Consider the following 17,187-nt stretch of genomic DNA (forward strand, 5'->3'; position numbering starts at 1 on the left):
TAAAAAGAAAAAAAACAGCTTTATATATCTTTCTTTGATACACCAGACTATATTGTCGTATAGTGTAAAATATTCCCTGTGTGTATTCATACACTGCTGAAAGTAGTCCCAAACTAGATCACTTCATCATTTTTACATTGAGTATAATTTTTAGAAATAACTTTTAAGAGAGACAGTATTGGTTAAGTATTTACATGGAATTTTAGAAAAAATAAAATCGTTCTCAGTAAAGTCAAAACTAACTTGTATGGAAATTAAATACAAAATAAGATGTACTAGAATGTCAAAAAATAAAATAAAATAAAGTAAATTAATATAAATATAGTAAAATCAATTCAAGTAAAATCAAGTAAAGCAAAACAAGAGAAAGTAAATTCAAGTAAACTAGAACAAACTAGAATAAACTAAATTAAAACAGTAAAGTAAAATAAGGTAAGTTCAACAAAAAATAAAGTAAATCCAAATAAAATGAAGTTAAGTAAATTCAAGTAAAATAAAGTAAAGTAAAATAAAGTAAAGTAAAATAAAGTAAAGTAAAGTAAAATAAAGTAAAGTAAAGTAAAGTAAAGTTAAGTAAAATAAAATAAGATAAAAGAAAGTAAAGTAAAGTAAAAGAAAGTAAAATAAAGTAAAGTAAAGTAAAATAAAATAAGATAAAATAAAGTAAAGTAAAGTAAAATAAAATAAGATAAAAGAAAGTAAAGTAAAGTAAAATAAAATAAGATAAAAGAAAGTAAAGTAAATTGAAGTAAAATAAAGTAAAGTAAAGTAAAATAAAATAAAGTAAAGTAAATTGAAGTAAAATAGAGTTAAGTAAAGTTAAGTAAAGTAAAGTAAAATAAGATCAAATAGAATAAGATAAAGTAAAGAAAAGTAAAAAATTCAATTAAAGTAAAATTAATTAAAGTCCAGTCAAGTGAAAAAAAAACATGGCTTACAACTTGAACCTTCTTTTTTTGAGATAAAAACAATATTTTCGCTGTGGCTTTTTAAGTTTTGATTTCTGACTTGTGGATGCTGACTCTCTTGCGGGTGCGGTCGCTGCAGCGCTCCATGATGAGCTCTGCGCTCGGCCGTGGAGGGATGATCGGAGCCTCCTTCTTCGGCTCGCTCTCTGAATTGGAGCCAGACTGCTCAGGGATGTTATCTGTCAGTTACAAAAAAAACAAAATGGTCAGTCCACAAGTGTGTGCGAAACGGATTTCTTGGTCTATTGTGAAGCTAATATCAACATTTCAGTTGCAATAGTTTGAATTGATCACAAACATGATTGCAATCGCACATAAAAAGTCCTCAGTGTGTTTTTTAGCTCAGCAAACATAGTATTTGCAATTTGCCAATCACATGTAGACCCACCTTAGAGTGTACTCTGCTTTTACATCTGTTTGGCTCAAATGGGACAATCATTGACTAAATGAACATCATACTGTGTGGAAGAAGGCTTGAAACTAGAGATTGAGACCACAAACTCATTAGGCAAATGTTTACTGAGGGAATAAATCAGCTGAGAAGCAGGACCTTTTCCTCATCGACGTCTTTGAGAGTTGCCCCCTGCTGGACTTTAGAGAAAATACAGGTTTCAAAATACTCTAAAGCTCTATCCGTGTCTATAACAGTCTTTTTTAGGTGTTTACCCTGGTTCTTTCTCTCCCTCAGTGGTGACTTTGGGGCATTCTTCAGATTCCTGTTCTCCGTTCGGTGGCTGCCTTTCTGCTGCAGGTATCGTCGGCTGTTCCTGCGGTATGTATCCTGGCTGATACGCTGACGAGCTTTTTTGTGGATGCTCTTGGCATTGCTGATGGATGACCTGAAAGGGCAGGAGGACACAGACATATTCTCCAAAGTGTTGATTTCAAATGTTTAAGTCAGATGATTAACCTTATCGATGAAGTTACTATGCTGTCTCGTGCATAGATGAGCGCTGCACTTCTCTTAATGGAGGGACCCACTAATCGATTCTGCAATATGTGTCGAATAAACTCAAATACACTTGCAGCAGCACTGATGACTCTGACCTCAGGTCTGAGTAAAAGTGTGAGTCATCAGTGCTCGAGTAAAAGTTGAACGATCTCCAATAGTTTGTTCCAGTCCCAGTTTTGATCTCTGTTACGCACCTGCGTGGCGGAGGTTTCTGTCTCTGCAGGTTCAGCCTCTCTGCTTCATAAATCTCTTTCTTGCCGGCCTTTTGCAGGAACATGGAGGGAAAATGTCCCGTCTCATCTCCTTTCCTGCAGAAAAACCAGAGCAAACAGAATTTTACGTGTGACGATTACACAGGAATTCCAATGTTTCATAAAGATGATGTAAAGCTGCTTTATTCGTCTGTCTGTGTTTGTTTGAGTGTCTATACCTGACAACCCACCAGCCGTCCAGCAGTTTGTGAATCACCTCGATGGTCTCCCCCAGCTCCAGGGAGATCTCATCTCCCTGCTCCGCCTTGTAGGCCCTGATGGTGACATGCAGCTCTCCTGCACAGACACACACACACACACACACAGTTAACAAAACACACAGAGGACGACTGAGTGTTGGAGTGAGAGAACATAGCTAAGGTCTTACCTTCGTAGTTTGGTTCAGCATCCTCCGACTCCTCTGGTGTGTCCAGCGGCTCAAGGTATGAAGCAGGAACCCAACCTCGTTTAGACTCGCACTGACAGAACCACCAACCTGAACCCAACAGCAGGACCACAGCAGCTCAAACATTGATATAGAACTACATCGCACCTTACCTCGAACCCTAATAATCCCTCCTAACCTCGACCCCTAATAATCCCTCCTAACCTCAAACCCTAGTCATCCCTCCTTACCTGGAGCCCTACTCATCCCTCCTTACCTTGGAACTAGTCATCCTTCCTTACCTTGAACCCTACAAAACCCTCCTAACCTCGAACTGTATATCCCTCCTAACCTCGAGCCCTACTCATCCCTCCTTACCTTGGAACTAGTCATCCTTCCTTACCTTGATCCCCACAAATCCCCCCCTAGCTCAACCTCTACTCATCCCTCTTTGCCTCAACCCCATTCACCCCTCCTTACCTCAACCCCATTCACCCCTCCTTACCTCAACCCCATTCATCCCTCCCTACCTCAACCCCTACTTATCCCTAGTTACCTTGACCCCTACTTATCTCGCCTTACCTCGACCCTACTCATCCCTCCTTACCTCAACAATTCGTTAAATAACATAAAATAAAAAATAAAGTTCCTTGTTGTCAAAATAACTTTTTAAGTGTTTTTTCACCGTTCTGATTCTTCTCCACAATTTCCACCGTGTCTCCGGTGTGCAGGTTGATCTCATGTTTGGACGTCTTTTCAAAGTCAGCAATCACTCTGTAGGTATCCAATATGATAGGGCCAGAAATCTCTGAGAGGAAAAATCACAAAAATCGCTTAAAATTTCAGAAAGTCTTTGCTTCGTTTAAAGTGAATTACTTTGCACAAAATGAAATTTCTCCAACCAAAGCTTCCAAAACTGATTAACGTTAAGCTGACACATCAATATATATTGGTCTAAGAGGTCCCCAAAACATGTATTTAAAGTTTATGCTCAAAAAAACACTTTGAAATCAGATCTTGGCAAGCCTGAAAAGCCCTCTTCTTCAGCCCTCCTCAGAACAGTCAGTTTTCTCTCTGACCACGCCCCTCAGGAAGTGGATGTGGTCTCGGCTCTCCAGCACGTTGATCTAATGTTTACATGTTGGCTGAATATACACGGCTGCTCACAGACCGCTTTACTTCAACCCTCTGAATCTGATCCAGAATCTGATCCTGACGGAGAGGCGCCTGCAGCAGGACTTTTCTGAACCATTGGTCACAGATTCTGTGTTTCTTTTTGTTTTATTTGTCAGTATGTTTACGTGTGTCTTGGTACACAGCTACGACATGTAGCTATGTGGCTATGCTAACTAGCGTTAGCACTTTTCCATGACAAATAAAAATCATCCACTAGATCTTCAAATCTGCAGACGTGGGGAGTAAAACCGACCTTTGTGTTTATTAAGACAGCCTACAACTAGCATACCTCCCTCCTAAGCTCCTTGTTAGCACACATGTGTGCAGGTAATAAAAAACGGAGGAGGAGTTGTATTTTATACAGTCTATGGGCTGAATAAGATCTGAGCTCTGACTCCGTGACAGACCGGATATTGTTGTGACGTAACAAAAACACGGAAGTCTGAAACGGCTCGTTTCACAAACATTTACAGAAAGGTGGAGAAATCAGAACAGGGGCAGAATGGATTTTTTTCATTCTCGGGGGTTTGTAGACATGCCAGGGACACATATTTCAGGTGGAGAACCATTAAAAAGTCGATTTTGCATGATATGTCACCTTTAATACTTTAATAATATTTATAACCAAGTGGGAGAAATCATTTTTTCTTATAAAGCAGGGAACAAATAAAAATCTGTATTTAATTGTTGAAGGTGGTTTAAAAAGACTCTTACCTGATGCATTTCCTCTTGCCAGCTCCCTGGACTGCACAAAGTTCTCATTTCTTTTCAGTCTGAAGATAAAATTACAATATTCCTTTACATTAGTTTAGTTATGTTCAATTTACATGTCATGTTTTTCATTTTTGCATGTTTGTGTAGTTTTATTTTGTGGTGAAATTGGTGTTGTTTGTGTCCATGGGTGATAAAATAAGATCAGATAGAACCTTATTAACCCTGTGGAAAATTCTAGCGCCTTATTGCTCCAAAATTATCCCACAAAAGTCAAAATAAAAGAATAGAGCATTAAAATCAGTGAAATATAAAATGTGAAGTCTGTAGTTGTAAGTATTGGCAGTAATATCCTGACTCTCTACTCATCATTCTCGGGGATTTTAACAGAGCAAATTTAGCCCACAAACTTCTTAAATACAGACAGCATATTAAGTGTCCCACCAGGGAGTCTAACACTCTGGACCACTGCTACACAGTAATAAAGGACTCATATCGCTCTGTCCCCCATGCAGCTTTAGGACTATCTGATAAACTGTCTGATTCATCTCATCCCAATCTACAGGCAGAAGTTAAAAACGGCTAAGCCTGTAGTTAGGACTGTGAAGAAGTGGACGGTGGAGTCAAAGCAGGAGTTACAACAGGGTTCCCACTCTTTTCCAGAGATCATTTTCCAGGACATTTCAAGGACATTTTCAGTGATGATCTGGAAGCTGCCTTAGTGAAATAAATAAATAAATAATAATAATAATAATCAGAGGATCAGAGCATAAATTGACCTAAATAGATCTGAATGACAAAAATGGCCACAAATGTTGAATGGGGATGTGTTTTTTTAACCTTGTCAGATCGCACATAATCATGTTGGAATAATTTTCCCGGACAATCTGTGATTTTCCAGGACATTTTACCTTTTCTCCCATTTTCCAGGTGTACTGGAAAACTGGTCAACTGTTTTCCAGGTTTTCCAGTTTTTCCAGGACGCGTGGGAACCCTGTACAAGCCTGCTTTGATTGCACTGATTGGAGTGTTTTTGAAGCTGCATCAGAAAACCTCAATGAACTCACTGACACTGTGACTGCATACATCAGCTTCTGTGAGGACATGTGTGTGCAGACCAGGACCTTCTGCACATACAACAACAACAAGCCCTGGTTCACACCTCAACTTAGGAAGCTGCGTCAGGCCAAAGAAGAGGCCTACAGGACTGGGGACCGGGACCGGTTCAAGCAAGCCAGAAACAAACTGACAAGGGAAATCAAAGTAGCTAAAAGGAGCTACACTGAGAAGTTAGCTTCTCTGAGAAGTTAGCTCCCCCCCCCCAACCAAACTAGACAAACACAGACTGCAACGGACTATAAGGACTGCAGAAAAAATCATCGGTGTCGACCTGCCCCCCATCCAGGACTTGTACCGGTCCCGGGCCAGAAAACGGGCAGGTAGAATCACAGCTGACCCCTCACACTGTGGACACAAATTCTTCAAACTCCTCCCCTCCGGCAGGCGCTACAGATCACTGTGCGCCAAAACAACCCGCCATAAGAACAGTTTCTTCCCCCAGGCTGTCACTCTGATGAACACTAAACCATAACAGTGTCATACCTGTCAGATAAATACTCTCTGTAAATATACATGTAGACAATGCAACAATTCTCCAAGCAGAATTTCATATTTCTATTTATGGTATTATTTAACTACTATTTTTTTAAATGTAATAATTACCTCTGCAACTCACCACTGCACTTTTATCATATTATTTTAGCCTGTACATATTAGTCATGCCTATTTGTTGTTCTTTTGTATTTATAGCTGATGTTATTTTTATTTTATTTTTATTTGTATGTCTTATTCTTATGCCTTGTACAAAGAGAGCAAAGTTTACCTAAGTCAAATTCCTTGTGTGTTCAAGCATACCTGGCCAATAAGGCTGATTCTGATTCTGATTCTGATTCTGATTCTAATATACTGACGTGTTTGGGGCTGGCGGGTTCTCGTCCTCGGGTCGGACCTTGAAGAAGCTAGTCAGGTGTTTGCAGCGGGAGATGTGAGGAGGCAGGTTGATGAGCGAGCTGCAGTACTCTGACAGCGTGCTCTGTCGGGTTTCTGTTGACTTCTGGCTGTCCAACCACCGTGGCGCTGAGGACACAAACACAGGGACATCTAACCACACAGTAACTTTCAGACAGGTCTCTCAGTGACTCCATTTTAGGGATTTTTTTGGTTTCAGAGGGGGAAAGTTGTGTCTGATGTCTGTTGAGCTCTCTTCGTTTGTATAGGTAAGACACTGGAAGTAATAGAGAGTAAAAAATAAAACAAGTGTCAAGACGACAACGTAAATGTCTTAATTTTACTTAAAGAGGTGTTCTCGTATTTGTTTGTGATGTGTTTGTAGCCCAAGTAGTATCGACCAATCAGGTATCAGCAAGCTTTAGTGTCTGCAGCAACAACAGTCTGTATGGAGAGCAAAAGCAGAAGGAACACAAACCAGTGTAATGACATCCCTGCTCCCATGGTTGGTAATCTGAGGAGGATTTCTTTCTCTTTATGAACAGATATCTGCAGCTAACAATCTGTTTTAGATCAAACATTAATACTGACACAAATCTGCTTGATGCTGTGTCACTAAAGACAATCAGTGTTTAGAATTCCCAACTTCCTGGAATGCATCAGAAATTACGCATAAACATGTAGAAGGCCAGCCTGGCCTTTTTAAATCTGTTTTTAAAAGCTCAAATATATCTGCATACGTGACTCTGGGGAGGTGGAAATTTCCAGACTTGTGCAGGTACCACAAGTTGCTGTTGCGTCAGAGATGAGGTTTTGACTTTACTTCTCTTTTTACAAGTTGCAAGAATTTTTCTTTTGTAATTTAAGTTTCATAAGGCGAGTATTTGCATTCTGAGTTCTGTTTTCATGAAAACTGTCTCTGAACATCTGAACAGGAAGAGGAAATAATCCTGTTGAAACACAAACCTGCCTGAGGACACCTGGCTGTTTATTACAAACAAAAGTGAGAGCTGACATCAAGCTGCAGTTCCTATGATGGATGTAAGAATTACTGAGTCTATTATTAGCTCCAGATAGAAAACTATTACTCTGTTATCAAAGCAATAAGATTTCCATTTTTAATGAAACAAATTGTAGTATTTAAAGAAACAGTGTGTAGAGTTTAAATGTACAAAGCATATATTTAAAGGTGCAGTGTGTCGAATTTAAAGGGACAGTGTATAGTATTAAAGGGTGCAGTGTGTAGTATTTAAAGGTTTATGTTGTAGTATTGAAAGGTGCAGTGCTTAGTGTTTAGAGTACAAAGTGTAGTATTTAAAGGTACATAGTGTAGTATATAAAGGTTTAGGTTGTGGTATTTAAACGAACAGTGTGTAGTATTTAAAGGTACAGTTTGTAGTATTTAAAGATACAGTGTGTGGTATTTAAAGATGCACTGTGTTGTATTTAAAGGTACAGTGTATAGTATTTAAAGCTACAGTGTATAGTATTTAAAGGTACATAGTGCAGTATTTAAAAGGTACATAGTTTAGTATTAAAAGGTGCAGTGCGAAGTATTTAAAGGTTCATAGTGTAGTATTTAAAAGGAGGAAATTGTAATATTTAAAAAGGTACAGTGTTTAGTATGTAAAGCTACAGTGTTTAGTATTTAAAGCTACAGTGTGTAGTATTTAAAGGAACAAATTGTAGTATTTAAAGGTACAGGGTATAGTATTTTGGGGTACAGTGTGTGAAAAGGTACAGAACTAAACATCAGCAATTTTTTGTTTTCATTTTTAATATCCCCTTTCAAGCTGCCTCTTTTTTCTTATCTCCTTGTCTCTCTTGACTTTCATTTAGCTCACAGCTGCCAAAACTCCCTTTGCACATTTCAACACATCGGTTTCAGTCTTGCTGCAGCTCCGTCCATGATAGAAAAAGAGAAGTGGACATGGACACATGTGTATGATAACCACAGGTTCCTTTCTGTAACAATATTTCAGCATGCAGGGGATGTTTAAGGTGAAAAAAAGGTTGGTTGTGAAAACGCCTCAACTGCTTTTTTAAGGCTGTTGTTAAGGAACTGCTTGATCTCAAAACTTTTGTCAAAACAACTGAAAAAGAAGAAACATGTAGAAGGGAAGAACATGTGAGACTATCTCTACTCTTCTATACAAGAACAGCTCATATAGAGAAACTAGGAGTCTTGTAGTCCTTACCCGGTAATTTAGGGATGATTCTGTCCTTCCTTTCTATTTGACCAGCTTCAATGGGGAACATCTCCTTCAGGGATTTCTGTCAGTAAAAAAATAACACAATTATTTTATTTCACTGCGTTTGTCAAAGGTTGATTATGATGCCTTTGATAAGAAGGGCAAGAGAACTCACATGGAGTGTGTGGAAGGCAGGATACGTCCTGTAGATTAGCTTCTCGGAGAGGTCACTCCATTTCACCATCAGCATGTACACCTGCGTTTACACAGTGATCTCAATGTTATATCTACAGAGGTCCGAAGAGGACATGTATTCGTTTTCCTCTGATAACAAGTTTACTTCAGTTGTTTTCTCCAGCTCTCAACTGAGTTTTAGAGCGTAAAAATTCATGTGGCAGAAACATGTCGTGATCAGGACTTTCACAGAAACCAAACTATTGTTATGTTTGCTAGATAGCGAATGAGTCATCTCGATATAATGAGATAAGCTAATCTGTTTTGATGACAAAACCAGCTCTGTTATCCTGAATAACAAGGAAACAAGTTAAGATCTCAATGAACAAATTGAAATCAACTCCTAAATTGAGGAAAACCATCTTTGCCATCTCAAGATAAGGCGGAAAAGAAGTTAACATCTCAAGAAAATAATTTAATGAATCCCTTGTCCCATGAAAATGAGTTATCTCAAAAATGAGGAAAATATCAGGAAATCTTGTGAAAATTAGCTTAATTGGTCCATTACAGTGGCAGAACTATTCTCCACTCTGAGATAACGAGAAACATATACTAGCAATCTAGAGAAAAAATCTGATCAACTCCCTTTTTTTAGGAAAAGCAGCTTTGTCATCCTAAAATAATGAGAAAGATAAGTTGAGATAAAACAACTTAAATGACTTATCACAGGAAAACCAATGTCGTTATCATGAGAAATGATAAATAAAAAGTAGACATCTCAAAGAAAACTTTGGAGTTAACTTCTCAAGGGGAAAATAGCATAGTTACTCTTAGATAAAGAGAAAAAATTAGAAGAGATCTGTAGAAAACCCCCAAATTAACCCCTTATCTTGTAAAAACTAGCTTTGACATCCCGAGATAACAGATAAATAATTTGAAATTTCATGAAAAAACAAACTTTACTTGATATCTTATGAAATCCACATTGTTATCGTCAGATTACACGAAAAATAAGTTAGCCAGCTTAAATTAATGTATTTAATGGGAAATGATTAAATGGAAATTAAGCGATGCACGCCCGCCACGGGTGTCGGTACATATTAACACAAAAGTAGCTTTGATTGTTCCAGACATAGGTTCCTGAATTAAACCTCTTTGTTCAGCTTCGTGTTTTTTCTAAGGAAGTGATCTATGATGATATTTAAAAAATGATTTGAAGTATTTTCAGCAGAATTTAAAACAATGTTTAGATTCTTACATAGTGCTGACTCGGGAATAAGCGTTTCTCGAAGCCAAGCAGCTCCACGTGCCTCACGTAGTTCTCCTCCATCCTGACAAGGTCCGACTGAGACGAGAAGGAACAGACACCACACTTATATACTGTCTCTCTGTGTGTGTTTGCATACACAGAGAACAGTATGTCATCAACAAAACAAGAGTTACTTCCTCTTTACATGTCGATGAAAGTCAGCACAGAGGAAGGAAATGTGAACACTGGTCCTTTGACTTGAAACAATCAGCGTTAACGTGATAAAAAATAAAGTTATTGAGATACGATCACTGACTGATTGTTTATTGATGAAGTTGTCCATATGAGAGTGAGTAAAATGTAATAAAACTGAAACATGATGCCATCAGGTAGATATCTAAGATTCATTGAGAACCAAATCAAACAAGATAGGGGACTCTTAAGCAGCCGAGTATTACACTTTAAATACGTTTTTGGTTTCAGCTCAAAGGAATAACTAGATACAAATGTCAAAATGAACAAAAGTGGCTCTGACACTTTAAATTATATTTCAAATAATAGATTAAGTTAGGTGCCGTTAGATATGTTCATTAGTTCCAGTTAGAGCTGGGGGATATTGAAAAATATGTTATTTTGATAACATTGTCATATCCGTGATATCGGTAATTATCACAATAAATGTCAGATATTTACTTCATTTAAATTCAAAAGCAGATTATGGTTGAAAATTGAAAACAGTTTGTTGGCTTGTATCTGTATTTCATTACGGCGCTAACAGGAAGCAGGTCCTTTATGTATGATTAGATTTTTGTGAAGTTTTAGTTTGTAGATTCTTATTTTTTCTATAATTGACTTAAATTTACAACAAAGATATATCACATTTTATACTGTGTTTCAGTTGAGTAAGATACTGTTTTGAGTAGTGCACTCCCCTTTAAGATTACTAAGGGTTACTGGCGGAGTAATATTGATACCACAGTGCAATAAATACAAATTGCTTATTCAGTGTTCAGATTGTTCTACGCTTGCGGTTGACATTAAACGTGTTAGACTTGCACACTAGAAGTTGTCTCTGTGCTCTTCCTTTCCCCACATCCAGAAAGTTTATTTAATTAAGTTCATAGTGTCAGACTAACAACTCTGCTTTGAGCTGGTAGGTTTGAGTTTTCTTCAATGTCGCTGTTGCTCGTTTCAACTGTGTTTACATTCCGCTCCAAACATCTTTAAGCCCACCTACCTCTAACCCTGCAACATGATTGGCTGTTCTTCTTCTTCTGTTTAATGTTGGGTGGCAACTAGCGTTTAAGGCACATTAGCCCCCCCTTCCCCCCGGAAAGGGAGGGGAATATAGAATTTTAGCGACCATTTGTTATATTTATATTGAGAAAAATAATATCATGATAATTATCTCTATCGATTTAACGCCCAGTCCTAATTCCAGTTCCAGTGTTTATGACAGGACAGTGCTCAGTAACAAGAGGGTAGTGTCAGGAAAAGCTGGTGATGAAAACAAGAAACCTCCAATGCCAGTGGGGCAATAGTGTATACCAGGAGGGTAGTAATTGTGATCATCTATTTCCTGCCGTATCATCACATCCCAGGCTGCACAGTTTGGTCCAAAGCTGCTTTTTTCCTCAGCAACTCTGTCATTCAACATAAAATGACACACTGGTACACCAATGTGTCACCACTCTTTGGTTCTCTCTGCTACGGCACTCTCATGGATTTTCTGTCCCATTTAATACCAATGAAAATATTCCAAACTCCAATAAAAGTAGGATTCTGGATGCTGGTCTTCTACCTGCTACAGAAGACATTACAGTTTTGGTATTTTAATTGTAAGTAGTAGACCAGGTTGTGTCTGACACTGCTGCATACATTGCAGTCCACTTTACAACAATACCATCTGAAACTGGAACCATGTGAAGGAGTACAAAACAAGAATAATCCAAGCAGTGTCATGAAAAATTAAAAGCTGATTATTAAAATAAAGATGATTATTAACAGTAAATATGTCTCTCCATGCACAGCCAGTGGGCGAACCTGAGGAAGTGACTGGTGAATCGGTTGTGTGCTCACAATAAAGCCGTCTCAGTGTGCTTTGGTCAGTTTATTATTTCCTACATATGATTATAGTCATGTGATTTGGATGGTCTTCAATTGTTCAGATCAGATTCTTGTGTATTTTCCGCTCCCTACGAAACAAGTAAAAGGACTATGGTTTGATCAGTCCGTACTTTCTTTTTCCTTTCCAGTACTTCCGGTGACCACTCAGTCATTTTCAGTACAAGCATGAGAAGTCATAACAGTACCATCAGTGGTACTTTTAAATGACTCAAAACCAGTAAACCATCAAGTTAAAAGAAATATTGAAACTAAAGACTTCCCCTCCAAATGTTGCTCAACAGTCCAGACGGGGAATCACCGTGTTGTCACCATATTGACTCCATCTGTCCACACATAACTTTTACTTTGTTACATGTGGGCTCTTGGGTCCAACTTGTGATTTCCAAAACTTTTGCAACAGACGAAGAGGAACAAAAATTACATGAAAAGAAACGCAAACAAACCCACATGGTTGAACTTCCTCAACTGGCCCTACTGGGAGAATAACTCTCAGTCTGTGTGTTTCCTTTAATCTTTACTGGAGTTTCTATTTGGAGAGAGCAGATGATTTCCTCCCAATGACTCATTCTGAGTCACATAATTGTCACTACGGAAGCATCCTACATCCAAACATATTACAGGAGTGAACTGGCATTCGATAAGATGTGCACGAGTCAAGCTTTCAACACAGTGAAGGCAAGATATGCAGGTTTTTTTTTACTTGCACTGCATGTTTAAAGTCCTATAACCAACTTCAGGAGCGACCGTGTGTTCAGGTAAAAGCGATGCCTTTGAATGTAAATTAAACAGTCATTCCTTAGTTCATTACATCCCTACAGTACCACCTATTCATCTGTTTCGGGTGAGTCCTAGCTTCACTGTAAATAGTAAGTTAGACGGAGGCGTTTCTTGGTCTTCTTCAGCACTAAGAACCCACAACTAACCAATATACCTGTGACTTACCAACAACAACACAGGGTTGCCTACTCTCACGCCCCTGGCATGTGACACATGCTTTCATCATCAATCTCACGCTCTCACTCTGCCAAGACAAATGTCACACCAAAACACTACACCACAAAAACTCTGTGGTGTGCAAAGTATATATCCCCGTGTTGATCAGTCAGCTGCTTAAACATATGATTCTGATTCTGCCCAACTTTGACTCTGATCAACTTCTGTCAGAGACAAAGAACAAGAGAGATGATTAAAAACGCACATGTAACCCTTTAACTTAGGTTAGCTTAAAGCTGGGGTTGGTAGTCCGGAAAACTAGCATGAATTTGAATGTAGCATGTCTTCAGGACTCCGTCTAACCCCTCCCCCGTACCCTCGGAGCTCCTCCAAAACGACGCCCCCGCTCACATGCACGAGCGCCGCTGATTCATGACCATATGATCGTGACTGATTCAAAACAGGTCCTCACCAAAACATTATATATTGAGAGTTAAAGCACAAACAAACATGGCTGCTGTTAGTACTCACAACTGTCATGTTAGCATTATCCAGTGTACTGAGGGGCATACTACGAAGCGAGTTCAGCATATCCTAGATATCTTCTCCTGATCCAACTTCACTAACCTGACAAAGGAGATTGCGCTAAACTGTCACACGAAAGCTGGTTATCAACATGTTGAGTCAATCCAGAATTACCCTGAGTGTGTTCACATGAATGGGGCGGAGAGGCAACATATGACCAATCACAGACACGGACAGTCTGCCGTCAGCACATCGACATGGAATGTCGTCGGTATTTGAAATCATACAGGTAGAAAAAGTGTCCGTCCCGTCGGCGGGAGCCATATTGCTTCTGTCGAGCCAGTGTGACGTAAAGAGGCGGAGTTTGAGCCTCCTAGCCAACAGCTACAGTGTTCCTGCAGGCAGCTGTGCCTCTCATTGGAAGACTCAGAATCTCAATATCTTCGAAATTGCCGCCTTAGAAAGAAATTCACCCCCACAGTGAGAGGACATTGAGAAAGGAGTTATCCAGACTACACTCGTCTTTTCTACCAGGCTGTAAACATGTTTATTTCTGCTGTAAAGATCGTCTTTTCCCATTCATGTGAATGTGACTTCTGGTACTACCGGGGCCAGCCTCAAGCGGATCCTCGATGAGCTGCAGCTTTTAACACTTCGCATTGACTCATATTTTTAGACCGGAGGTTGCCGCTTGGCTTGACCACAGTTCTCCCCTCTCAGCCCACAGAGCTCTGTGATTGAGTGAGCTGATTGGTCAGTGGGCGGAGTTTTCTCCAAACTGATTCTGATCCTGAGCATAACCTGCTCCGGAGCAGGTTAGGAGTTCAGCATGAGTAACCATGGTTATCTACCCTGGTAAGACGGGAACCACCTTCGTAGTGCTGAAAATCAAGAGTTAACCCTAAAGTTACCTCGATAACCGCAAATCCGGCATCGTAGTATACCCCTCAGGTGACCCCTCAGGGTTTGTGCACAGGCATGTAGTCTGGACTTTGGAGTGGGTCTGTCTCTGCATTCTTAATTGAAATAATTTGTATATATCAGACTAAGTGGTTAGGATGTTGACAAGTGGAACAGTCATAAAAGAAAGAAAGAAAGTCAAACCTGCACTAAGTCCTGATCCTGAGGGGTCTCACGCTCATGACAGGTCCACAGTTGAAGCAGGGACTAATTTCCCTCAGTGCTCAGCCGGTGGCAGTTCCAGCCATGCTGCAAAGCCTGAAGGTGTTTCAGGATGGACGCAGAAAGCACCAGTGGAGAGCATACAGGTGAACTTCACAGTCAGGATTGAGAAGGCCTTCTCTCTCAAGGTTGGTGAAGATAGAGTAGAAGAGAGCATTACTCCCACATACACATCTCTCCACAGCCTCTCTATTCTGGTGGAAAAAGTTAAAATGGCCTATAATTATGCCATTCTAACTGGACATTAAATGATTACATTTTCCTCCTTTATCTGAAATAATATTCAGGGTTTTTTCCATTCAATGCATCAATATCGTAAACCTAGCCACAAAAATAAATCCTTGTAAAGAAACTTGTCAATGAGGCTGGCAGGTTATTAGGTACTACAGCAAAGTATCTTTCTGCCACTGGTAGAGATCTGTTTGAAATATCTGACTTATCATGTTGATGTGTCAATTTGCTGATCTTTTTTGGTAATTGTTACTCCTCACTGGTGTCGACAACAGCTGCCATTGTTGCAGCTTCACCAATACTAGTAGTCATCCCAATTGCACTCAGAAGACTGTACTCAACTTGAGCCAAGATTCACCACAGGATCAACAAACTACGAACTGAGGGACTGAAGGTTGACAAGCACTTTGACATCTCATCAGTTTACACATGTCCTTGGAAATACTGTACAGAACAAACCTGGTTGTTGTAAAGATGGCTGTTTTAAATGTATTTTTGGTTGTAAGGTTCATTCTGTTACAATACTGTATTGTCTTAATGAAATGAATATATTGATATTAATAGAACTGAATTGAAACTGAAGTGTCTGAATAATTGTAACACGACTGACAATTTGTTTCAAGCTCCTGTTGATTGATCAACAATGTTCTTGGATGCATTTTATCTCTCATTGCAGTGATTCCTTCACTCTTTTGTGATCCATAAAAAAAGTAAAATGCATTCAAAAGGTTCTGTCGACACAAGCTTCCAAAATGTAAATCTCTACCTCTGTTACAATGCTCTCTGGCTCCGCCCTATGCATGATGTAGCCATTTACCTGAGCGCGGGACTAAACGCTAAGATCCCTGATAACCTACATTTCTTTCAAATCATTTGAAGAAAAGCTGGAAACCTAGGAAAAGATATCTTGCAGAAAAAACACTGAAAGTAGGTTAACATACTCTCAAGTATCCTACGTTAAAGGGTTCAAATGGAAGCCTTAATCTGCTTCTAATTGACTTACCTAAATAAGACCACCACGCAGACATTTGCATTGTAATAATTGTTCTAAATTGTACTACAAAGTCTTAATGAGGGATTGAGGGTATCATTTATTTATGGGTGCGGCTGCAGCATAGATGAATCCACTGTGATGGGTAGGCTTTAAGGGACACCTTTGCCTTTCTGGTCCATCATTTGACCTTTTTTGTAGTATTTATGCTGCACAGGTATCACACTGTCTTTATTTTCATTTTTAAGGTTGAAAAGGTAAAGCCTACCCCCAAATAAACTTGTGAAAATTAAGATTAAATCTAGAATTTGAGCATCATGCAGGTAGTTCATTTTTGTGTTTGTTGTGTATCAATAATTATGCGTTTATTTTTAAATGATTACATTTCAAACACAAATGGTCACATAAATACCCTCCAGAATGCAGGGAATCAAGTGTTGATGCTTAAATTTCCTCTTGTTGCCAATATGTTGAAACAAATTCTAAACTGTGAGTACCAGAGGTTTGAAAGGAGAAGTCCATTTAATTTTTTTCACTCATGCCTCCCAAACAGCAAAATATCAACAGCTACTGAAAGACAAAACATACATGTAAAACAGACATTCACAACGTATATTGACATTTCATGTTGGCTACTTCACCAGAAGCAGGGTTTTCCTTCAATCAATATTAACAGACATAAATAAGTCTTGGTTACAGCTGGAAATCTATAGTTAAATAACAAACATTTAAGTTGAACATAAATAGCTTACCAAATCTTGTTGCTTCACACATGTCTGCAGCTTCACATGGATGTTAAAGACGTATGGAATCACAAAGCTTTAGGTTGTTACTCTGATGATAAGGCACTTGTTTATGACATAATCTCTTGATTGGTGGCGCTCTTTGATCAGTCTCTGCGCTTCTGGGGTTAAGCTTCAGCTGCTCTGGATGGAGGTCCAGCTCCAGTCCTGATCCTGCAAGGAGAACAAAAACAAACAAGTTTAATATTAAATTTGCTCTGTATTCATCCCACTTATTATGCCATTACCCCATCCCACTTTATTATGCCATTACACCATTTTAAAACTGGAACTATGACATTAATCATGAACCTGTGCAATTTAAAACCGACTGTATGCAAATGTAAATGG

The 17,187-nt window shown here is 39.0% G+C and overlaps 1 protein-coding gene and 1 long non-coding RNA gene across 3 annotated transcripts; one reads left to right on the forward strand and one right to left on the reverse strand.

Annotated features, from left to right (window-relative positions):
• Positions 1 to 887: 887 nt before the first annotated feature.
• ncf1 (neutrophil cytosolic factor 1) lies at positions 888 to 13,878 on the reverse strand. 2 transcript variants are annotated; one of them, XM_034684124.1, is made up of 12 exons: positions 13,825 to 13,878; positions 10,075 to 10,161; positions 8,818 to 8,898; positions 8,649 to 8,724; positions 6,414 to 6,579; positions 4,447 to 4,505; positions 3,242 to 3,364; positions 2,560 to 2,667; positions 2,351 to 2,468; positions 2,115 to 2,228; positions 1,635 to 1,807; positions 888 to 1,147 (listed from the first exon to the last, which is right to left on the reverse strand). In XM_034684124.1, exons 1-12 carry the CDS (start codon positions 13,861 to 13,863, stop codon positions 990 to 992), a joined length of 1,302 nt encoding a protein of 433 aa, XP_034540015.1. In that variant the 5' UTR covers positions 13,864 to 13,878; the 3' UTR covers positions 888 to 989. The 2 variants fall into 2 exon arrangements, with proteins under 2 accessions (XP_034540015.1, XP_034540016.1); XM_034684125.1 differs by lacking the exon at positions 13,825 to 13,878 and adding an exon at positions 13,657 to 13,675.
• LOC117813059 lies at positions 1,642 to 2,312 on the forward strand. The gene is made up of 2 exons (XR_004631313.1): positions 1,642 to 1,740; positions 2,192 to 2,312. It is a non-coding gene; the product is annotated as an uncharacterized LOC117813059 (long non-coding RNA).
• Positions 13,879 to 17,187: the final 3,309 nt, after the last annotated feature.

This window comes from Notolabrus celidotus, chromosome 5, assembly GCF_009762535.1.
Source record: "Notolabrus celidotus isolate fNotCel1 chromosome 5, fNotCel1.pri, whole genome shotgun sequence".
NCBI classification, from domain to species: domain Eukaryota; kingdom Metazoa; phylum Chordata; class Actinopteri; order Labriformes; family Labridae; genus Notolabrus; species Notolabrus celidotus.